At 45.2% G+C, this 23,515-nt stretch overlaps 2 protein-coding genes across 4 annotated transcripts in view; both read left to right on the top strand.

Moving 5' to 3' along the window:
• Positions 1–17,110, top strand: OGT (O-linked N-acetylglucosamine (GlcNAc) transferase). 3 transcript variants are annotated; one of them, XM_032955528.2, is made up of 22 exons: positions 1–222; positions 2,491–2,641; positions 4,045–4,288; positions 4,543–4,611; positions 7,384–7,500; positions 7,697–7,776; positions 8,032–8,227; positions 8,645–8,785; positions 9,049–9,149; positions 9,262–9,415; positions 9,711–9,812; positions 9,930–10,109; positions 10,438–10,596; positions 11,424–11,513; positions 11,623–11,748; positions 12,181–12,351; positions 12,589–12,708; positions 13,342–13,506; positions 13,942–14,094; positions 14,385–14,637; positions 15,460–15,583; positions 15,721–17,110. In XM_032955528.2, the coding sequence occupies exons 1-22, from the start codon at positions 177–179 to the stop codon at positions 15,878–15,880; spliced, it is 3,102 nt and encodes a 1,033-aa protein (XP_032811419.1). In that variant the 5' UTR covers positions 1–176; the 3' UTR covers positions 15,881–17,110. The 3 variants fall into 3 exon arrangements, with proteins under 3 accessions (XP_032811419.1, XP_032811418.1, XP_032811421.1); XM_032955527.2 differs by having other exon boundaries at positions 2,461–2,641; XM_032955530.2 differs by lacking the exons at positions 1–222; positions 2,491–2,641; positions 4,045–4,288; positions 4,543–4,611 and adding an exon at positions 4,698–6,204.
• A 937-nt stretch (positions 17,111–18,047) lies between these two features.
• The window catches only part of FBXW7 (F-box and WD repeat domain containing 7), a 102,510-nt gene continuing 97,042 nt past the window's right edge, over positions 18,048–23,515 (top strand). Inside the window, exon 1 of the mRNA XM_032955532.2 lies at positions 18,048–18,842. Coding sequence (XP_032811423.2) covers positions 18,738–18,842 — 105 coding nt within the window. The 5' untranslated portion in view covers positions 18,048–18,737. The remainder of the gene's footprint in view (positions 18,843–23,515) is intronic.

Here is a 23,515-nt window from a genome sequence, read left to right as displayed (position 1 = left end):
GCGGAAAGTAGTGCCGGTCGTTGTGCGGGCAGCGCGACGCTGCTCGTCTTCGCGGTTGCTTCGCGTCCATCTTTCCCCCCCCCTTCTCCCCCTTAACGTTTTAAGTTCGTCCTTTCCGCCAAGACGGTAATCGTTTCGTTCGAAGCCACCGTCTTCTCGCTGAAGTGCCGGCCGACATGGCGAACGCCGTGGGAGGAGTGGCGAGCGTCACGGACACGACAGGTGAGGCTTGGTTTGTGAGTAGTGCTGAGCGACTCGCGCCCTAAGGCGAGTGGCAGGCTTCCATTTTGAGGGCCTCTCCCACTAGGCCCTCGGCGAGCCCGCGAGGGCCTCGGCGCGGGAATGTTCCCCCGACGAGGAGAACGGAGCGATTTCAGCGAGGCACGCTCCTTCTGCGTGGCCCTTAACCTCGCTTGGCTCGCCTGCTTGATGTAAATGGCGGTGCGTGGAAACTAGACGCGAGTGGGGGGGTTTAAAAAAAAAACAGCGGTCCGAAATCCGCGTCCCTTTTTTTTATTACCGTGGTTAATTGTGGCTTTGGTTTAAATTGGCGGAGAAATATATATATGCGTCGGTCGGTGCCTCGCACAGTAAAATAGTAGCCGGCCGTAGCATGCGACGCCGTTTTAATGTATTCGTTATTAGAATGTTATTTCAACAGTTGCTGTTGGAAATGGCGAACGCGTAAAAAATGAGGCTGAAGGCGCAGTGAAGGTATCGTTAACAACAATACTACCGACTCCCCCCTCCCTTAAACATCTGCTGCGCATTGTGCGCTTTCGTATTCGTTCCGTGTACACTTGTGTTTTACGCGTATTTTCGTGCCGAAAAAAATGTAAGCATGTACACGACGCCACACGATGAACAGCGCCCAAAAGCGCGTTGGAGGACGCGACGTTACGTAAGATGGATGGTGTTATTGTACCGGCAGAGGCTGAACCACGATGGCGACTCGAGGCGCTCCACAACAACTCGGGAGACGGCGGAGGGGGGATAAAGCGAGAGAACGGGGCCAGTTAATGACGCAGATTTTGGGATGAACGTGGGGAACAACGTGGCCATTAAAATGAGTCGGAACTGTTATTGAATTATAGGTGTGCGTGCTATGAAGAAGGGTCATTGCGTGAAATGTCGCCGATTTATATATGTTTAAGGCCAAAGGATTGACACGTTAATTCCCCCCATAATTGTGCACTACTGCTTGGCGAAAGCCTACGTGTTAAAATCACCAGATGTGTTGTTTGTCGAGATCAGATCAATGGCGGGAATTGCGACCGCTGGTTAGATTTGCACACAACGCACCCTGTGTTATTGTCATGGTGGGGGGGGGGGGAGATGTGCCAATACATTGATTAAGAACGTGTTCCACAAGAATGGTGGAACACGTTATCGGGAGTTGTAAACCATATATCGGTGTAGGAATGAGATTGTTGGAAGGCGAGGCGTTGCGATGGCGTCGGTCGAGGTCTCTTAATCCAGCGGTGGGACGATTGATGTTTGACCGTCATCATTGACACGATAGCTGTAATGAAATAACTGAAGACGGAAGCGAGCAATGGTTTTGACGTCGGGTGTGTTGGGAGGAGACTGTCATCATATGTGTGCTCAAATAATGCAGAACTATATTTAACTAGACGCCATTTCATGAAATGAAAAGGCTGTTTTAAAAAAAACAATAACAACTCAAGCCCACTTGGGGGCGCGCGAGCGTAGCCTGTACCGTGTGAACCACGTTTCAGAAGTGGACAACTGGTTTACACTTACACCCACAAACGTCTTCTGTAGATGATTTTCGGATTGATGTTGGGTGGCAGCCACAATAACGAGTGGGAATTGCAGTGTAGCACGTCGGTGTGAACATTGAGAAAATTAAAAATGTCTCCTGTGCTTTGTGGTTCTAAATCCATTTTTTTGTTGTAAAATAGATGCACAAGCCACAAGGAAGTGTTTTCTATTATTTTGCACTGTCCGTGTTTGCTGATCTGTCAACTGCATTGTTTAGCTTTTCTATGCCTGTCCGGGTGAGTATATTCTCCTGTACTCTGATTATGCAGGCTGAACGCTGTATCTGTGTTTTCTTAGTGATGTGGACTCCATGGCTTTTCGTTTTCCTCATTAACCCCCTCCTCCCATTGTGTATTTCATTAAATTTGCCATTAAATAATCCAGTTGCATGATGATTGGATTATTCAATTGCCTGTGCTTATGCATACCCATTCAGTTCTTTAAAAGGTCTTCCTTCCTGGTAAGGCCACAGTTGCAATCACATCCGTTAAATTCCAATACTATTGGTTAGATTCACTTTGAAGTAATAATTCTGCGAGTACCGTATTTAGTAAATATTAATATACATTTACATTTTATATTCCCCCCCCCCCTCCCTCCCATCATCAACCCATACTAATGTTTTGTTTTTGTTTTTTTCCTTTTCCCTCGGATGTGCGTGGGGTCCCTCCCCAGACCAAACGAAACGTGTACTGTCATTCCAAGGGTTGGCGGAGCTGGCTCACCGTGAGTACCTGGCCGGGGACTACGAGGCGGCGGAGAGGCACTGCATGCAGCTGTGGAGGCAGGAGCCGGACAACACGGGAGTGCTTTTGCTACTCTCTTCCATCCACTTCCAGTGCCGTCGTCTCGACAGGTGATTGTTTTTCTTTCTCACACTTGAAACCCACAGCTGCTGAGCAATTTCTACCATGTGATGCTGTAACCTGGAATGACCCGGTTCTCGGAAGCTGAGCGACATTGATCCTAGATGTTGTGCTTGCGGGGCTATGTGATGGGCATTGCTGCAAAATCATTTGTTTCACCACGTCTGCTCCCCTTTCACAAATCCGAACCGACGAGTGGGGTGTGAAGTAAGGTCAAATCATACTTCCGAGGCCTTGAGTCTCCTTTACAAACATTAAAGAAACAGTACTCTCATGCTCATTAAATTAACATCATTGCTCATGGATTATGCAAATGATGTAGCCAGGTTGGATAGGCCTGCTCATTCTTAGGACAGCCCAATAGATGTTGCAATTGTGAGTGTTTGAGCTTGCCTGATGGCTTATGGGTGTGTATGCAGAATAGATTAAAAAATGTGTGCCTGTTACTATTTCGATAAATATACACTTGCAAAGTTCCAAGGTTTGTGGCAGGAGCTTTTGTGCTTTGGAGATATGCTATAAAACATTCTGAACAGTTCCAGAGCTTTACGTACAGCCTAGTTCCTGGAGTATTCAATTATAGCAGCACCTGTTAAGTATTAGGCCCTCGGCATTTTATATACAATTTGACAGATTTTTTTCTGACAATGTTATGATGTGACCATGGAAACCGAAAACCATATCTCACCAGTTGGTAAACCATCTTTGTGCAAGTACGAGGGAGTGTTGAGAAACTTGCTGAAATGAGCCATTGCACCAGTACTTGTTGGATAAGGAATCTAAGGCTCTTGTTGCCATGGATTGTGGATAGCTATCTTGAGCCTGTTGCCTCCTGATAACAATACACAGTTGTATTGTTTGCCATGCAGTCTGTTGTGGGGCTGTTTAAGGCTAACAATTTGGCATTTAAATGTGGTTGGCTGGAGACAATTGAGCTGCCATTTTAACCCCATCAAGTGCAGGAACTGGCTTTAGTTTTGGATTTTTTGTTTAGTCATCTGCTGGGTATTTTTAAAATGTGAATGGAAAAAAAACGTAATAACAGGAAACTAAGAATTATTGCATTTGCATTCCATGGAAATGCTGTACAGTCCTCAACATTTTGCAATGCTATTTAAAAGTTTTTCTTTTTCACATTTCCATTGATATTATTTATTCTAATGGAGTCAGAACCTGCGTAAACATGGGTAGCTTTGACTGAGGGAAGATAGTATCCCTCCATTGGCCACGCTACAAGTAATGTGCACCACGGAATTTGCCTGGTTGCATCACTTTACATGGGTGTTGTCAAGTCTGCTTAATACACGAGCTCTTCATAGGGGTGTGAAGTGCCATCTGCTCAGCGCCTAACGGTATTTTATTTTTAATCCTCGCTGGCCGTCCTCATGTGAAGGTCGGCACACTTCAGCACACTGGCGATTAAGCAGAATCCAATGCTGGCGGAGGCCTACTCCAACCTGGGTAACGTGTTCAAGGAGCGCGGGCAGCTGGCGGAGGCTCTGGAGCACTACAGACATGCCGTGCGCCTCAAGCCCGACTTCATCGACGGCTACATTAACTTGGCGGCAGCGCTGGTGGCTGCCGGGGACTTGGAGGGCGCAGTGCAGGCCTACGTGACTGCCTTGCAGTACAATCCAGTGAGTGCAGTGCCTTACTCTCGCCTGTCTTTAACTCTGCCTCTCAGGGCTTATGTCATTTGGCCGCCATTGTCTGTGGTGAAATGCCAGGCAGAATATTTCCCAAGACAGTAATTTACGTGTTTAAAAATTATGAAATATAGTTGTGCAGTTGATGTGTCAGGAGACATACGCCTCTTGGTCTATTTATTATTATGGTAATGAATAAAACAAATAATTAGCACTTTCTATCCCTGCCTTTTTTTGTTTCCTAGGACCTGTACTGTGTGCGCAGTGACTTGGGAAATCTGCTTAAAGCTCTCGGTCGGTTAGAAGAGGCGAAGGTAGGACTTCTGATCCTCTATGCCGTTTGTCTGGGGCAGGAAAAGGACTCTGGGCATATTGCAGTGAGATGCAATACAACGAAATAGCCGCTCGACTAAAACCACTTCTCAAGTGGACTCTTGTGAATGTCGTGTTTTCTTCACTTAAAGTAATTTGTTTTGCTTGGTCAAGCAAAACTTTTAATATATAGCCTACATGTCTCATTCATGGAGATGCTTGTAATTTGGAAAGATTCCATGTATCATAATACATGTTCACTTGGAAGGGGGAAAAAACCTTTCGATGGTCACAAAAATTAATCCTTTTCGCATGTAACTTTAAAATGAATTGGCTTGCCCAAGAGTCCTGTATGTTAGGACATATTATTTAGCTATATAGCAATATATTGTATACATTTGTTTGCAATTGACTCTTGGCCATATAAAGGCTGCAGGCCTTATGTTCATATATAAGCGCTAATTATAAATGTAATCGGCATTGAAATCTGGCACTTGTGCTCCTTTGGCTTGTGTAGACATGCTGGCAAAGTATGATAAGGAAAAGCATAAGGTGGCCGTATGCAGTAATAAATATTGACTTCTCATCATTCATCCAACTTGCAAAAAAGATTGCATCATCGACTGTGAATGGGAATAACACATAATTGGGATGCTGGCCACCTAATGCTGCGCTGAAGCGAAACCGCACAGGGTGAAGGAAGCATGGTGTGGGGCGGTTGGCCGAATGCATCTTGGCGCTGCGATTGTGTGAAAGGTGCGGCCTCCAGCCCCTTGCTTCCCGATCCCAAACGTGCACGCGCCACAAATGCGCCCCCCCCCCCCCGCACTCCCCTCACCTTTAAAACGGGGCGCACTGTCGGGCCTGGGTGCCGCAGATCACAAAGCCCCGCAACTCTTGTTTTGTCGCCGTGCGGCATCTCTCGGACGTGCGGTGGCAGTAGTGCCGCTTGGGAAGTTGGTTTCGGGTATTGGCGTGGTAAATCCGTTAAGTGCCATGTACTTGGCTCGACCTTTACCGAGCGGCACCCACAAACGGCAGCGCGTCCCGAAGCGCACTCCCTGCCCCCCAGCAACCCCACCTTTGCGCGAAATACAGCGATAGGATTACATTGCGCTGGCTGTTTATAGGAATTTGATGCTTTTCTTTCAGACGTGAAGTTAACCTGTTTTTACTGTATTCCATTTGTAAAACCAGGATCAGGCTTTTTAGTGGACTGCGCATTGCCAGCATGTGGAGCAGCCACACCAGCACCCCGCCTTCCAAATTTAAATGACCTTAAATAGTGCTAAAAACAATTGAGGGCCCCAAGTTATGTTAACATTGCTTACATATTAAATAGAAAAGTCTAAAACTGTTAGGGCACTAGAGAGATTGTGATTTTTGTTCTCTCATTGTTGTTGCTGTTGTTGTGAACCAATACTAACGATTTTGTCTTTTTATTCTTTCTCTCCGTTTGGTTATTGAAATGATGTTGACAAAGGTTACTGAAGGTGAGAAAAAGCCCTGTAGGTGCCTGGCTTCGAAGCAACGAGCTCGAGGCCGGATGTAGTGGCTCAGTCTGCCAGCATCGCCTGTGAAAAAAGTGAATGATGGTAAAAGGGGTTTGTAGCATCGGCAAGAAAACAAATCGGCAATTTGCCTCCATCATCCCTCCTTACTTTGTACCTCGTCACTTTGGACTGTCTGTTTCTTAACTTTTTGTGACAAAAAGGAACTTCAGAACGAGATTTTACTTTTAATTCCTCTCATCAAGATGCAAAACAGTAACGTTAATGTTGACCCTGACCAATTGAATATAATTTGTGTTAAATACATTACAGAAACACAAAGACTTCTAACCTAATTTTTTTGTATCTTTTTTTTTCCATGTCCTTACTGCAACGTCGTCTGGTTTTGTTTCATGTTTTGCGCTGCGACTTGCGCTTAGCGAAGGGGCAGGCCTGTAGCAGCGCTGAGCGATTTGCGGTAGGGCTGGAGTGGAGCGAGTCCAATATGCGTGGCAGCACGTGCGCAGCGCTCGCTTGCGACCCCCCCCCCCAAGCCCCCGACCCTGCACCCTCCCCCCCGCCCCCCTCCACCACCCTTGCCCCCAGCCCCTGCTCCCTGCGCTCCTACATAGTGACCATGGAGCACAAGTGGCCTGTCCAGCATTGACGGTTGTGACACTTTTTAAGACCACATTGAATAGTGACGTAAAGAAATTATCCTGAAAGGTAACTAATTCCCTGTTCAACAAAACCAGAATACCACAATGTATACATTTTTTTTGTTCTTTAAAATTCGCCTGGTTTATTTTGCTTTCAGTTGTAAAAACAAAACTTTATACGGGGAATTAGTTATGAGATTTTTTTTTCAAGTAAATTGCTAAAAATCCAAATTCCCATGTTCCATAACTCAACAATGCTGGATGGGCGCTAGAGCATGCTACATGGCCTCTGTGGCGATTTCAGTGAGGCAGAAGGCTGATCGACGACAGCGGGTTCCGATTTCCCCCACCCTGCGCTTTTGTCTGGCGCTGACGCGCGCGCGCGCTGAAACCATGCTACAGGCTTGCCTCAAACTCTGATCTTGGCAGTGTTATTTGGACTAACACTTGTTTTCTTTCCCCGTCCCCCCCCCCATCCACTCAATCCCCCACGCTCCCTTCCAAACCCCCCTTTCCATCCTCTCCTCTGTTTCTTTCTATACCGTCTCCACTTGCTGTCCCTATCATGTTACGTCTTTGCTTATCGCTGTGTAAATGATGCTTTGAAACCCTCCAAACTCCAAAGGCTTGTTACTTAAAGGCGATAGAAACGCAGCCAAACTTCTCCGTGGCTTGGAGCAACCTTGGATGTGTGTTCAACAGCCAAGGAGAGATATGGCTTGCCATTCATCATTTTGAAAAGGTAAACAATTTATTTCTGATCATGAATTATTATGCATATTTTGTTAATTTGAATCTTGATGCAAACATAGTTAAGTTGTGGCTACACGCACATCTGGTTATCTTTATATTCTGCTGTTGGGAGATATGTGCTCTGTTTCTCGTGGCAAGTTTTGCTTTTTGTTACTTAATGTATGTTTATTTTTTTATATTTACAGGCTGTAAGCTTGGACCCAAATTTCTTGGATGCCTATATCAACCTTGGCAATGTCTTGAAGGAAGCCAGAATTTTTGACAGGTAATACATTTTTATACTTGCCGAAATATGTATATCTGTTTACGTATATTTTTAGTGTCTTAATATGCTAAATCTCACAACAGCCTTAAGATGAGACATCACAAAGTGTTATGATGGTTTCATTATTCAACTTTAATCATTCGTTGTCGCACTCATTAACAGCTTTCCACTCGTATAATCGCTGTAAACGTGTCCGCGTATCATTTGTGCTGTAACATTTTGTGCTGTAACATTTGTGCTTGTGTGACAACCCAGGGCGGTGGCCGCATACCTGCGCGCACTCAGCCTGAACCACAACCACGCGGTTGTGCATGGCAACCTGGCATGCGTCTACTATGAGCAGGGTCTCATTGACCTGGCCATTGACACTTATCGCCGCGCAATTGAACTGCAGCCGAACTTCCCCGACGCCTATTGCAACTTGGCCAATGCGCTCAAGGAGAAGGGAAATGTGAGTTGGGTGCGCGTGGTTGTCTATCGCGTTGGAACACACGTACGGCCCTTGTCAATTTACTGTTGGATTAAACCACACTTCATGCTAATGGGTGCAGGTTGGGGAAGGGGGGTGGTTGGTAAGGGCAGGACCAGACCAGATATCACTCTTAACTGATGTTAGCTGTGGCCAAGAGTTTAAACCATTTCGGGTAACTGGGCTCGGTGCAGTGCAGCAATCCCACTGCGCCTCCGTCCCACGTTGGCTTCTTAAATAGAGGGGCTGGATTGTACTGGAATGTTTTGTGCTTAGTTAATAATTTCTAATTTAGTTTTGCGGTATTTTCCACTACAGGAAGCAATTAAAAATGGGGGAATTTACATTGCACAGAAAGAAAACTGGCTAATGATGCGTGTCAAAATGTGCTTTCATCAGATTGCGGAGGCCGAAGAATGCTACAACACAGCGCTGCACCTTTGTCCAAACCATGCGGACTCCCTGAACAACCTGGCCAACATAAAGCGAGAGCAAGGCAACATCGAGGAGGCCGTACGTCTCTACCGCAAGGCCCTGGAGGTGAGACCTGCTGGGCCCAGTGCTTTGTGCATGAGCTGCACGTTTTACTCGTCTGACTGGTTTCAACATAGCTGGACAACCAAAACATAACTGATATAGTCCTCGAAAGGGGAAGTAGGTTTGGCTGCGGCAGTGGGCTTTTTTTAACAGTATTGGCCTTTGTGCAATGTATAGAATTGCAATCGCGCCATAATTTGCAGTAAAATGTGACTGACCCTTTTACCGGTGCTTCAGGCGGATGTGTTAATGGTTTTGCTTTGCAGGTGTTTCCAGAGTTTGCGGCCGCACATTCGAACCTGGCAAGTGTGCTGCAGCAGCAGGGAAAACTCCAGGATGCACTCCTCCATTACAAGGAGGCCATCCGGTACACCACACTACTTCTCACGTCCCTCCCTCCATACATGGTATCCCAGTATGCAATAGAAGAGGCACTCAGGAGTAACCTAACGCTTGTGTTTTTAATCTCCACCTTCCAGGATCAGCCCAACTTTTGCCGACGCCTATTCCAACATGGGCAACACCCTGAAGGAGATGCAGGACGTGCAGGGGGCGCTGCAGTGCTACACGCGTGCCATACAGATCAACCCTGCCTTCGCAGATGCACACAGCAACCTCGCCTCCATCCACAAGGTAGGTGTGGTGGGGTCACAGCTGTATACGCCCACGGGATGCTTTCACAACATCATCCAAAGCTCAAGTAGATTGGTTTACATTGGATCGGTGTTTATTCTTTTCGGTGCACTGCGCACAGTGCGCTTTTAATATATTTGATTATATACGGACACTGCAAGCTTTAAAAAAATCGATGCTATGCGCAGTAAAACTTGCATATAAATTATTGATTTAAACTTATCCCCCCTGTTTTATTAAATGTGTTTCCCATTTTGTTGTGTAATTGTGAAATATTAAATTTCTCTCCCGGCAGGATTCTGGAAATATTCCTGAAGCTATCTCATCATACAGAACTGCATTGAAGTTGAAGCCAGACTTTCCAGATGCCTATTGCAATCTTGCACACTGCCTACAGGTGAGACCCAGCGTTCGCCCATCTATTTCCACGTGTGAAAAAACGTTAGCCATTTTTGTACTTTATTCGCGTTTGTGCATTTCCTAACAAATAATTGCTCTTACATTTTTCCCTCAGATTATTTGCGACTGGACAGACTATGACGAGCGCATGAAGAAGCTCGTGCAGATAGTGGCAGAGCAGCTGGAGAAGAACCGCCTCCCGTCGGTGCACCCCCACCACAGCATGCTGTATCCCCTCTCGCACGCGTTCCGCAGGGCCATCGCTGAGCGACATGGCAACCTCTGCCTCGACAAGGTCCGTGCCTCGACTTTGAACCCTGGCTTTGGTCGCCACCCAAACTGCCATGCTTTGCTGGCATACCTAGTCGGTGTATCTTGACCAGATTGAACGCTCTACTATATGTTAAAATTATTTTGCACCGTACGTAGTCAACCGTGCTAATCGGAGGCACTAGGATTAGTGTGTTGGCAAGGTGTTTGATGTTTATATTGTGATGCACAGACTTATGTCTGGTTTATTTTCCGTCTTGTTGACAAAGCTGGCTCACTTGTACACTTCTCTAGCCTATGTTGGCATTGCCTATTTGTGATCGCTGTAGACTGATCTGCGGCTGTGTTCACAGATTAATGTACTTCACAAGCCGCCCTTTGAGCACATTAAGGATCTGAAGACAAGTAATGGACGGCTGAGGATCGGCTACGTGAGCTCCGACTTTGGCAACCACCCAACGTCGCACCTTATGCAGTCCATCCCTGGCATGCACAACAAGGACAAGGTTGAGGTGAGATGGTGACACGTAATCAATCTTCTTTCGTGTGGATTAATAACAGCAGATTTAAAGATTTCATTTTGTATTTGTTATACACTCGGTTTGTTCAAAAGCAAAGTGGATCTCATCCATTCCTCCTTTAAAGGAGTGAAAACAGCAGGTGCGGCAGAGTTTACAATGTGGTGGATGGTTTGGTATTCGTTGCCGCACTCGCAGGCTGCCGAATCTGTTATACGCCATTTGAATCATGGCGGTACCCCGGGGTACCATAGTTACCCCGGCTCTCGCATAATGTCCGTGATGCAGTCATTTTTAGTCTGGTGGCCGGCGATGCAGCAATTGACTCATCTCGACGAGCTGTACACGATGCACTATGGTGCATACGAGCGTTCAGGGTTTCGGCGCAATTGTCCTCGCATTTCGACAGCACTGATTTTGGATTGATTGGTACCCCAGTCGTGGAGTTAAGTACACCCCTGGGAAAAAAAGTGTCCCAGAAATAAAATATTAATTGCCTCGGCCATTTTGTATTATTTGGTACCCCGGGGTACCGCCATAAGTATCATTTGTGCATCAGGGGGCCGCATCGGCCACACGCCCGGTCCTGAATCGTTTGAATGTTGACCATTGCTGGCGTGGAAGGTTCAAACTGTGCGGGGAGGTTCGACGATAGTAACCAATATTTGTGCTTTTAGGCCATTGGCACCAATTTGGGATAGCTAGAAGGGTATTCTGATCAATATTTATTCTGTGATGCTAAACGCAAAGCCTCAAGTGTGGTGTGCAAAGATTTGTGGATTGTTTTATTATCGTGTGTGGAATGTGTTGTATTTTTACAGGTGTTTTGCTATGCATTGAGCCCAGATGATGGAACAAACTTCCGCTCCAAAGTTGTGTCCGAGGCTCAACACTTTGTTGATCTCTCACAGGTGTGTGGCACTGCTTTACAATTGAAATATGTTACTATTTCATACCTTTTTTTAACATCCCAACTTTAATACTGTCCATTTTACACCAATTGCTCTTCTTTGAAAACAGATCCCCTGCAATGGCAAGGCTGCAGACCGGATCCACCAGGATGGAATCCACATCCTGGTGAACATGAACGGCTACACCAAGGGGGCAAGAAACGAGCTGTTTGCTCTGCGCCCTGCACCCGTGCAGGTGGGTCACACGTCAGATCTTCCAGTACACCATTAAAAATATATATATATTTTACCAGGTAAGGTCCACTGAGCTATATAGCTCTTTTTCCGAGGTGACCTTGCCACAAATGATAGCCCAATCAAGTGGCTTGTGGAAATTTAGAGCGGCCAAATACTGTAAGCGCATGTGTGGAGGGAAGACCCGGAGGACCCGGAGAAAGAGCTACAACCACGGGGTGAACGTGCAAACTACAAATATACAGGTGTCAGGTTCAGGATTGAACCCATGACCTCCTGTATACCAGGCGAGGTAGTTAACATCTTTATACCGTGGCGCCCTTTAAGACATACCTTTGCCATTCATGCCGTGCTGTGTTAGGGACTCTAAATTGACACGTGTGTGTCTTGTTTTTTCTTTTGTGCACTGGGCATTGTCTTCATGCATGTGTAGTGCATGTGGCTGGGTTACCCAGGAACCAGTGGCGCTGCCTTCATGGACTACATCGTGACGGACAAAGTAACGTCACCAATAGAGCTTGCCTCGCAGTATTCCGAGAAGCTGGCGTATATGCCCAACACTTTCTTCATTGGCGACCACATGAACATGTTCCCACATCTCAAGGTATGGGGTGTTCGGTTTACTGCTTATCTTTTTGTCAAGTAGCAGTGAATTTTGCGTACTTGACAGTCTTTGTTCGTTTCTATAATTCTGTGTTACTCTTTCTGCCCTACACTTATGAGACCCTGAGTTTGTAATACTTCAAAGCTGCTGAGATTTCATTCTGTATGTTAAAAACATTTGTATCATCTAAAGTACTTTGTTAATGCTTTGAAATGATAAGATGTTCTTATTTCACAGGAGAAAGCAGTGATTGACCTGAAGGCAAATGGCCTCGTCTATGACAACCGTGTGGTTCTCAACAGCATTGATATGCAGGCCTTCCTTGACGCCTTGGGCGATGGTGTCAAGGTCATGAAGGTGAGCCACCGTTGAGGCCAGTTTTGTTTGTAACTTGAAATCACGAATTATGCAGTTCATGAGTAGTTTACAAATTAGCATTTGAGAATAATTTTACGAGACGGTTTGTAAATACGTCTTAACATTTATTGATGGCGTGATCTTGTTTGGTTATGTATGCAATCTTTCTTAAACGCGCACTTTTCTCGTGTTCAATCCGGGGGCGGGGGGACGATCTAATTTATCATCTGGGGGGGGGGGGGGGTGTTCCCCTGTTGATAGTTGCACTTCAAATTGAAACAGCTGTGAGGTACCTCGTGGCACATGCCACAATTTGAATAATGAAATGCATACTGACATACTCAACAGGTAAAACTGGATTTTGCTGGCGAACATTTTGTTTGGGGTGGTGCCCCAAGGAATTGAATGTACAATAGATTTGCATAACAGTACCATTCAATCTAGTTCAAGCTGGTTGCATGGGCATTTAAGATTTGAGCATTAGTTGTATTCGCTCACCTTGAGTTCACTTCATGCTCTTAAGATAGGCTGCAAATGAACAGTACTTACGCATGTTCAACCGTGAAGATTTTGTTAGTAGATAACCGCGTGAGATCTGTTGAGTTGATACTGGAAATGTGTCCGGGTTTACAGATTAAATATCAGGAGGGTGGCGATGATGACCAGGAGAATACCATCGCTCTGCCCGTGGTTCCCATGAACACAGCGGCTGAGGCAATTATTACCATGATAAATAGAGGGCAGGTGCAGGTCAGCATCAACAACTTCGTTGTCACCAATGGGCTGGCGACAACACAGGTGAGAGAGTGTGGGTTTGGTGTCCCCTTTTAAAGTAAGCTCGTAAACGGACGCTAAATTAATCTGTTCTTCAACGGTATACTTCGGCAGAAAGCAACTGAAGCCCGTTATATTGTTAAGCACAAGTTGGTTGGTGATAGCTGAGATTTGTTTAAATTGCTTGACATTGCTTCACAATGGGTAAACGTGTGAATTTTGACCTCATAAATGCTGCTGCAAACTTAATTTTGTGTGGCATGTGCTTTTTACATTAGTTTTTCATTTTTAGCCAAAAGTGATTTTTAAAACCTGCAACACTAAAAACTGTTCTATAAATTTAATGAATTCCACTAAAGTTAATCTCGTATAATTATGGGATTTAAAACCACGTTTTTAATGAACCATGCTTTACAATGAAAAGACAAGTTTGTTCAAGTACACCAATGTCTTATTTAGATCAACAACAAAGCAGCGACAGGTGAGGAGGTGCCGCGCAGCATCTTGGTGACCACGCGATCACAGTACGGACTTCCGGAGGATTCTATCGTGTACTGCAACTTCAACCAGCTGTACAAGATTGACCCAGCCACTCTTCAGATGTGGGTTAATGTGAGTAGTAGTACTTTATACACTTTCACTTTTGTTTGCCAACGGTTACTAAATACCTAAAATTATGAGTGATTAGTGTTTGTAAAATGGGATTATTTACACAATTAGATTTTCAATTCACATTCTAAAAAATCACAAGGGCCATTGTTCCTAGAAACACGAAGAATGCTTTGCTGTTTGGTTAAAATATTTGCCCTTTACACATCCTTACAAATCTGAACGTGTCCAACGCCCCTGGTTTCCAGTTAAGCTTATCTGTGCATATGCGTGCGTGCCTGTGCCTGTTACAGATCCTGAAGCGCGTGCCCAACAGCATTTTGTGGCTGCTGCGCTTTCCGGCAGTGGGTGAGCCCAACATCTCGGCGTGCGCGCAGAGTTTGGGCCTGGCAGCGAACCGCGTTGTGTTTTCGCCAGTTGCACCGAAGGAGGAGCATGTGCGGCGCGGGCAACTGGCCGACGTGTGCTTGGACACGCCACTCTGCAACGGTCACACCACCGGCATGGACGTGTTGTGGGCTGGCACGCCCATGGTCACCCTCCCCGGTGTGTTGCACTGTTTTTAAGTAAAAAAAACTACATGGGTTGAAATTAAGTGTTTGCATGATTAACGATAGCTCGCCCAAACGAATCTGTTTTACAAGTTACGGGAACTCCCAATTAATATTACGTATAATATACAGCCGAAAATTTGTTTAAAGCTTTCGTGACTGCAGGGATTCATATTGTTGGTTCTTTCGGTAAGTCACGTAGAAGGAAAACAATGAAATAATAAAAATATAAAACAAATTTATCACGACGTTTCGACTGCAACACAAGCAATCATCATCAGGTGTGAAAACAACAATAAAATTGGAAAAAATCTATACAGCCGTTTTGTTATTCCACTGCTGGATCAGGGCTTCCCCATGCTGTGCTGGTTGTGAAGGATATTTGACCGTACTTCACAGTGCTGGTCAGTGCAGATACTGAAGGCAGGGAACATAACACAGGACAATTGTTTTTGCTGCACTTCCCTCTGCTGCCCCCACCACAGCTCGAGGCTTTAACAGCCTGTTTTGCTTGCTGGTTGCCTATGCAAGCACTATTCAGGCTCAGTCCTGCCTAGCTTAGGGAATCTGATTAAATTGCCTGTGCGTTCCCTTAATTTGGTCATAGGCCAACATGTAATAGCCTAAATGTTTAAATTCGTGAAGCAAAAGAGCTTGGTTAATGTTAAGAACGTTTATATTTTCAAATTATATGTTTTGATAATTGTAAAGTCTGAACATTTGTCAGTTTTTCGTGAATTTTTGCACACTTGCCTATCATAGCCTCCTTGGTGTTGACAATAACGCTAACTTTTGCATGCTTGATGTTGCCTGGCAGCTGAGACACTTGCGTCACGTGTGGCGACTGCACAGCTGACCACCCTGGGTTGCCCCGAACTGGTTGCCAAGAACAGACAGGACTACGAGGAGATTGCCGTGAGGCTCGGCACTGATGCCGAGTAGTACGTAACCGTCCCCCAAATATATCTCAAAGTTGGAACCTTTATAGATGTTTATTCGGATTTTTTTCTTCTACAGTAAGTAACTTAAATCCACTGTGTAATTAATAATCTCCTTTTGTTTCCTCGCTACTTTTCAGCCTCAAAAAGATCCGCGCCAAGGTGTGGCGGCAACGGCTGGGCAGCCCTCTCTTCAACAACAAGCAGTATGGCGGAGATCTGGAGCGTCTCTACTATCGCATGTGGGAGCACTTCGTGGCTGGCAACAAACCGGAGCACCTCACAGCCCCCTTTGATTAGAGAAGGCAGGCAGAAGGCTGTGTACAGAACTTATTTTCCATTAAGCTGCAGTTTGTTTTGGGTCGTTATTGTAGATCAAATTTCATTTTTTGTTACGTTTCATTGCTCGTGCACAAAATGTGGCATTTGACCTAGGAAGCACAGTCGCCTCTGCTGATCTGCCTCTGCCAGTACATGATCGAAGATTGTTTTGGATTAAGAGTTTCCAATTGGCTAAATTGGTTTATTGATGTAATAAACATTTAATTTATAAGTTGATATTTAATGCACAAACTTTGGTGTAAAACATTAAAGATTTAAGTTTGTGGTGTAGTTCAGTAACTTGGCTTTAATTAAGAGCCAAATGCTTGTGGAAAATGTGGACACCAGAAGATTCCCTCTCAATTTGTATCTGAAAATATGGCAATGCAAGTTGTATACATGTACATTTCCTATTACTTGTGTAAAAAAAATGTTTTTGGAAAATCGGCCTAAATTGAGGGAACTGTGCTTCCATTATTTTGGTAAGAGAACTAGCCAATGTTATTTACTGTTGTTTAATTGTACCATTTCCAAAGTAATTTTAAAGAAAACTCAAGTGTTGTTACTGTACGTGAGCTGATAAAGTTGTGGATCTTTGTGGTTTCCTCATGTTTTATATGGTGATTTTGTTTCTCCAAAATGCAGCAATATTACAAAATTGTCAGCCTCTTGTGCTCTGACCCAATGTCCATATGATTTTTAATTTTCCAGTTATTGAATGCCTGGTTTTCTGTGACCTGCTGAAATTGGTGTGGTGTTTCCCAATGACAGGCTATTTGCAGTTGTGTACATTGAACGGATTTTTCAAAATGGTTCTATCATGAGTGTGCAGTCATGTGACTAACTGCCATTGGAAGTTGCAAGAGTTTATATTGTGATTGGATGAAAGTTAAAAGGAGTTTGTTTTAAGCATATACAGTAGTTCGATTTTGTATTCTCGGTTAAACTGGAGGCAAGTGCAACGTTAAGTTTCTTCAGGTGATGCAATTTATCTGCATCTGTGGTTTGTGATGCAAATTAAATTTTCATTAAGGCTTTTGCTTCTGTAGTGTTCAACATCCTCATGTTGCCTACAAATGTGAGCTTTTGGTTTTAAAAATATGTAGTGGTGTGCCGCTGTACAATTGGGTACTTGGCAGAATTCATCTTCAGTTTGTGAAACAATGCTATATTGTAATTAACCCATACTTAATAAACCATTATGATCTGTATTGTGTTAACTGAGTATTTTGTGACCGTTATGGAGTTTTCTCCCCCAGAACCATATTTTTTTGTATTTGGAGTTAGATTCTTAGTTATCTAAATACTCTTAATACTCTTATTAAACTTGATTTGAGGCTTTCGTGACTGCAGGAATTACTCTGGTTCTTTCGGTAAAGTCACGTCGAAATACTTTCTATGTGACTTTACTGAAAGTCACGTCGAAATAATTTATACATTTATTTCTACGTGACTTTACCGAAAGAACCAAAGAGTACTCATCAAATTCTAGTGTTGCTCTAAATCCTAATGGTGGAGGTTGTATCTTGGCTTGGATCACCTTTTGGAAACCTTTCCAATGATCAATTTTGTAGCGGGGAAATGGCAAAAATAGGTTTCGTAATTGGTGCGTATGGTGGTTTTCGATTTGATAAAATGTTGCTCTACAAGAGATTGCAAAAGCACCCCACCATTGGTTAAGCCTGAACAAAACACTGCAATAATGCTCCCGTTATCTGGATGCAGTCAAGGCGGAAGTCATGCCAACAAAATGTGAATCATCTTACACTTGCTGGGACAAGTTCAGACCAGTCCACATTAAAAAAAAAACTTGCATATTCCAGGTAAGAGCCATTGTGTACAGGAATATATTACTAAGTAAAATGGGCACGCGCGTGTGACAAAGAGTGAATCGTTTTATGGGAGAACGGAACTACTTGGCATCACCACCACCACGTCGACGATTCCACTTGGCTGCGGGTGACGCTTGGCAAAAGAAAGCCGTGTCCCGAACACCACCTTGACCCCCTCGTCACCGCTGATGAAATGTAACCCCCCCCTCCTCCTGCCCCCATAGAGGCCGCGTCCGGCACTGCCACCCACGCCCCCAGCGGGCCTCTCACACCCCCCCACCGCCCACCCACCCACCCGCCCGCTCGCTCGCACACGCCACCAGGTCCGCCCTCCCACACACGCTCGCCTCTCCGCACCTAACGCGGCGGTGGTGGTGGCGGCGGCAACAACAGCGAGCGAGGAAGCGAGCGAGCCGACCGCAGCATCACCTTGCCTGGTCACAACGGGCCAGACGTTCAGCCGGTCAACCGTTCAGCCAGTCGGTTAGAGGCAGATGACCCCAGTCGGGCAAGTGGTCTAGCCACAGAGCCAGCTGGTAAGGAGCTTGACAGCCATCTAATCGGCTACTCAAATAGTCAAATAGACACCGAGCCAGGTAACTACCGAGTCGTATAATCGCATAGCTGGTCATGTATCGTGTCCGTAAGCAAGCGAACAAGATAGCCGGCTAATCATAGCAAGCCAGCCAATCGGACAGCCTGACGGTCATCGGTCAGAAAGACACGGCTCGCCTTCTTTCAGTAAGCAGTCGGTCGGTCGGAAAGCCAGAAAACCAGCAAGCGACGTGATAGAGCCACCAAAAGTAATTCACCAACCCCATCCAGCTACCCAGTCATCACCACCAGCCTGCCGCCCGCCACTGAGCCAGCCAGGGACATCGACATCACCTCGCACCGCCGTCACCGCTATCGACACCCCCCTCCCCACCCCCGTCAGCACCACTCGGCACCGAGGCACCGACGGAAAAGACGACGAGGGCACGGGCCGTCGACCGGCGCGGGTCATGGCAGAGCAAATAGACATAAACCGTGCGAGCGTCGATGATTTCGAGCGGGTCCTCGTCGGAGTGGGACGCAGGCGGGCAAGGGCCATCGTCCGCAGGCGCAAGGTACAGGCCGCAGTTGACAACACCATCCGTAATGTAATTATTTTTTCTCCCCCTTTCTCGTTTTTTTTTGTTTTGAAAAAAATATTTATCGCGGTATTGTGCGGTTTAGGGTGAGCTACCGGCACACTCGGTGATCGTACGACACGTCGTTTAATTAGTTTGGTGTGGAATCTATATTAAGAGCAGGTGAAGTTGCGTGTGAGCAGTGCGGCCTGAGGCGAGAGGCTTTTACGGGGTTCGCGCAGCCTGGCAATTTGCCTGAACGCGCGGCCGGGATTGGCAGCGCAGTTAGCGCCCGCGTTTCAATCCCAATCAGCTGTGCACACCCAGCGGGGATTTTTTTTTCTTTCTACCACAACCACTATGAATGTCACAATCGCAAACGTTGTAATGCTTGTAATTATTATTGTTGTATGATTGCAGCCATGTGTTGTCGCAAGGCTTGCTTTTTTAATACTCGGGTGCTTTTTGATGTTGGTGCAAAGGTGCCCCGCTTTGTGTCATGGTTACGTGTGCGTCCGGCTGCTGTATGTTGGGAGGGTGTGGGGGGCAGAGGATCAGTTGCATAAAACACCTAAAGATTACATTTCCGCTTCGTTTTACAAATCTATTAAGACGGGTAAAGATCATTGAAGTTTTTTTCTATGCAACAGGCCATTGGCCGATGTGACCTTGTGGTTAAAGTGCTCAGAAAAACGGTGCATATACTCGGGAACGCAAGACACGTGGATTCGTTTCGGTCACCATGAACCTTTTGGTTTTTAAGTAAAAGGTAACGACAACATAAAAGCTTCCTGGGCAACGTGGTCCAATGTTGGCCATAAGCGGCCCATAATTAGCCCCATGGCTATGCATGTTTGAACTGTGCAATCTGGAATATTAGACTTTATGTGCTCTTCTCAGTTAGGTCCTTAATTTTCAGCACATATTTGGCTTTAGTAATCTATGCCATTTTTTTATTGCTCGGGCGAAATTACTTAACCACCGTCATCTTTAATGTTATCTAAGAATTGACCTTATAGAAAATGTATTGCCCAGTGTGTTTTACCTGTGCCAAAAATAAGCCAAACCATAGAAAAATAGAATTAGCGAGCTGTTTGGCCAATGCACCCTTTGCAGAGCTGCCAATTAGTCTGAGATTTTAACTTGCACTTGACATTTTTTACAATGGGATGTTTTATAGACCGTGAGACCTGAAAAAAATGTGTGGCGTTAATTTCCCTGATCATATGGTAAGTAATAGATCTTATTAAATACTATCATATCGCATTTAAATTATACAAATCTATTGAATTAGTGTACACTCGGTTTGTTGACATGGTCTTTAAGAATATTAATCAACATTTTGATTCAATAATTTTAATTGACCTGTAACATAACCTGGCACTGTGGAATATCAGTTAAAGTCCTTGTACTGCTGGGTGAAGTCTTCCCCATGCCTTGTTGGTCATGGGGGTTGTTTGACCATACTTCACGTTGTTCAGTGTGGGTTGATGATGGAGGGATCCAGGACAGATCCATATATTACTCAGGACTGATATTAGCTGTGGGTTGAGAATCAAACTCAGGTGGGTGGGCGTATAGCGAAGGATATTTATCGGTGCACCACCGTTCCATACTGTGACATATCTCACAAATATGTGAAAGTAAGCGTTATGTCTCGTGAGTACGTCAAGGTAAAGGTGAACTCTGCACCCACAGCTAATGCCTCTGAAGGCAGATTTCCTCCCTTTTGTAGATGCATTTAACCTCTGTCACATTAATAACATGGGTTGAAAGAGCTGGCCAGTTGGGTATATCCGCACTTTAGTGTCCAACAAAATATCTGCTAATCAAGCCCTGCAAGAGCTGTAACATTAGCGTTGTAATCGATAATTCAGCAGAGGCTGTGCTGGGTAGAGAAACGGACTGGAGGTTTTAAAAACCTTGATAGGGAATCGAACTTACTGCCTCAGGACGATATGTACTGTGAGCTAGCTTCGACATTACACCACAGGGACTCATGAAGATGGTAAATGTACCAAATGTAATACTATATAATTAGATGAGCGTGTGTCCCCCAGTTTTTGAATGGGAAAACACGTTAATGTCGTGGCCTTTCAGCTAGCTGGCTTAAATTAATGTGTTGCTTTACAATACTTTTTACCCAAAAGTACATTTTTCTGCATTGTAGTTGCATCCTTTTATATTGTACTTGGCAAACATGTTAGGATCGCTTTTCTTTTCAAACTTTTGCTGAAAGGAAACTTAAGTACTGATGGTTCGTATTCTCACACTTTTAAAGTCGTGATAATTAGAATGCCTTAATATACGATACTTTGAGTGTAAAGTAGCAGTTTATGAATTCCAATTGCAGCCATAAAATGATATTTTGTTTTTCAAGGCAACTTTTTCTCAGTTCATAGGAAGGACTTGAGAGAGAGAAAAAAACACACCAAAATAAAACCATATGTGCGTTACAAAAAAAAGCGTGAACAAAAATTGCTTTTATTTAAGCACGCAATAAAAAAAACCAAGTATTTGAATTCGATGTAGCTCCAATATGTGGGGTGGGGGGGAGGGAAACCAAGGAACAAACAGGAGGCAGGCCTGTTAGAATGTGCTTCTATGCTGATGACTTTCTACACATGGCGCTGCTACTACACATGGTTAACTACCGCCCCTGTCACTCGCATGCTTGTGCGAAAAACACCGTTCGAAGATGCTATTTGATAATTTTGCTATGAAAAGTTCATCTCCGGTGTTAATTTCTCTCACCGTATGAAAAAAAAACCGGTTGACATTGACATGCTGCCTCTTTGTTTCTACACTGTGCCTATCCTTGCTATATGAATATATTTATTCAAGAATATATCTCGTTCACATTTTTTTGATGGTACAAAAAACAACAAAAACCACGGTCAATTTTCGTTTGCGGGCCCTTGAGTTTTGGTAGGCCCCAGGCACAGTGCCGAATGTGCCTATTGGATAATGCGACTCTGACAGGAGGCACCACCACCACCCCACCACGGTCCCCCCCTCTTAGTTTGCATTCCTTTTCCGTGTCCACTTTCCCAGCACATTATCGTCCTTGCGACAAAACCCAGCGGGGGACATTTGCATCAGAAAAGAGGAGGGCAACACTGCCGCTGCGCCCTGCGACAAAGGCGCTCGCCCGCGCCCGCTCGCCGTTCCGTGCAGCAAACATTATTGCAGAGGGCCACTCTGGCCGGCTTCCTGGCTGGCGTAACCCCTCGGCCCCTGGGTGCGCGCATTCCACGGCGAGGAGCCCTTAGAAACGGGCTGAAAAGAGGGGGGTGGTGGTGGTGGTGGTGAGGGTCCTAGAAAACCACCCCCGCCAGAAGTTCCCCCACCCGCCGACTGAACGGGGGGAACGACGTGGGGTTGTGTTGGGTGGGTTGGTTCTCGGGCTGTCTGGGCAAGCTGTCTGTCTTGCCTCGTGTGAGCCACCCACTTAAACAGCGCCTACTGTACCTGCGCACAACATGTGTGGAACACCTGTCCCCCCCCTGTACGTGGCACGCGGTAGCCTTTTTTTATTCTGCACGAGGCGCTGCGTTGTTTGATTGTTTGGTTTTAAAGGCAAAAAGAAGTAGCCCCTTTTATACGCCGTAAGTCGTGCGAGGGAAAAGGTTTATTTTTTTAATTGCTTGTTGCGGTGGCTCGATTGTTGTTGTTTGTAATAGAGTTGAGACCTGCATTGTTTTCTCATCGTCCCGGCGAAAGGCTGTGAGGTTGCGGAGTAAGTTGCTCGTGTTGCGCGTGCTGTACTGCGAATGGCCCTTTGCCCTCGGTGAAAATGGAATGCTTTTTTTCTTCTTCTCAAAATGATGCTCTTGGTATGCATTGCACCCACTTCACTGTAGTCTCTGAAAATGGTTTACAGAAAAGGTATGCGGTGTAAAATACAACTACTGTACGGAATGCCGTGATGTGTACTGCAACATTCGATTATTCGAAGTCTAAACATTCTTGAAAGCCATCGACTTTTTTTTTTTGGGGGGGGGGGATGGAATATTCATGCTCCATGGTGAGTTTGAGTTTAAGTTGGTGTTGCATGAGTTTAATGTCCCCCCCCCCCCTCTAAAAAAACATTTCTTCATAAAGACTCTGCTGTCACTGTATATATCTTTGCTTATGGATCTGTGGCGGTCGCCCCGGCTGAATGCAGTATGAGCTGGGGGGGAAGAGCCTTTCTCGGGAACAAAGCGGCTGTTTCAGTTTACTTACAGAATTATGAGATGGGTTAGGAATTATAAAGAGGGATTTTTGCAGTGAACAGTGGCCGAGTAGCAAAGGTCTTTGTTTTGCCTGCCCAGAATTAACTCTTTGTTGCCGAGGGCTATAACACAGCGACCCTGTCTGTGTTGGAGGTGCAGTTGAAAGTGGGCACAGTGTGACAGTGGAACAAGGAAAAGCCTTGCTAAGGGTTTTGTTGGAATCTTGCACGGTATGTAACGGTTTGTAATCGTCTTAAAGTCATATTCCAGCTTTCAGAAAAATTAAAATATATTACACTATTCTAGATTTGAAGCTTTCGTGACTGCAAGGATCCATACTCTTTGGTTCTATTCGGTAAAGTCACGTAGGTAAAAAATAAAATAACTAAAATCACGACGTTTCGGCCACAACACAAGTGGCCTTTATCAGGTGAAGGGACCGTGCTGTCATGA

Source organism: Petromyzon marinus, chromosome 16, assembly GCF_048934315.1.
Source record: "Petromyzon marinus isolate PM22_M1 ecotype Great Lakes invasive population chromosome 16, UKy_Petmar_22M1.pri1.0, whole genome shotgun sequence".
In the NCBI taxonomy this organism is placed as follows: Eukaryota; Metazoa; Chordata; class Hyperoartia; order Petromyzontiformes; family Petromyzontidae; genus Petromyzon; species Petromyzon marinus.
The sequence above is the reverse complement of the archived record's forward strand: the minus strand, read 5'-3'. Positions and strand labels throughout refer to the sequence as shown.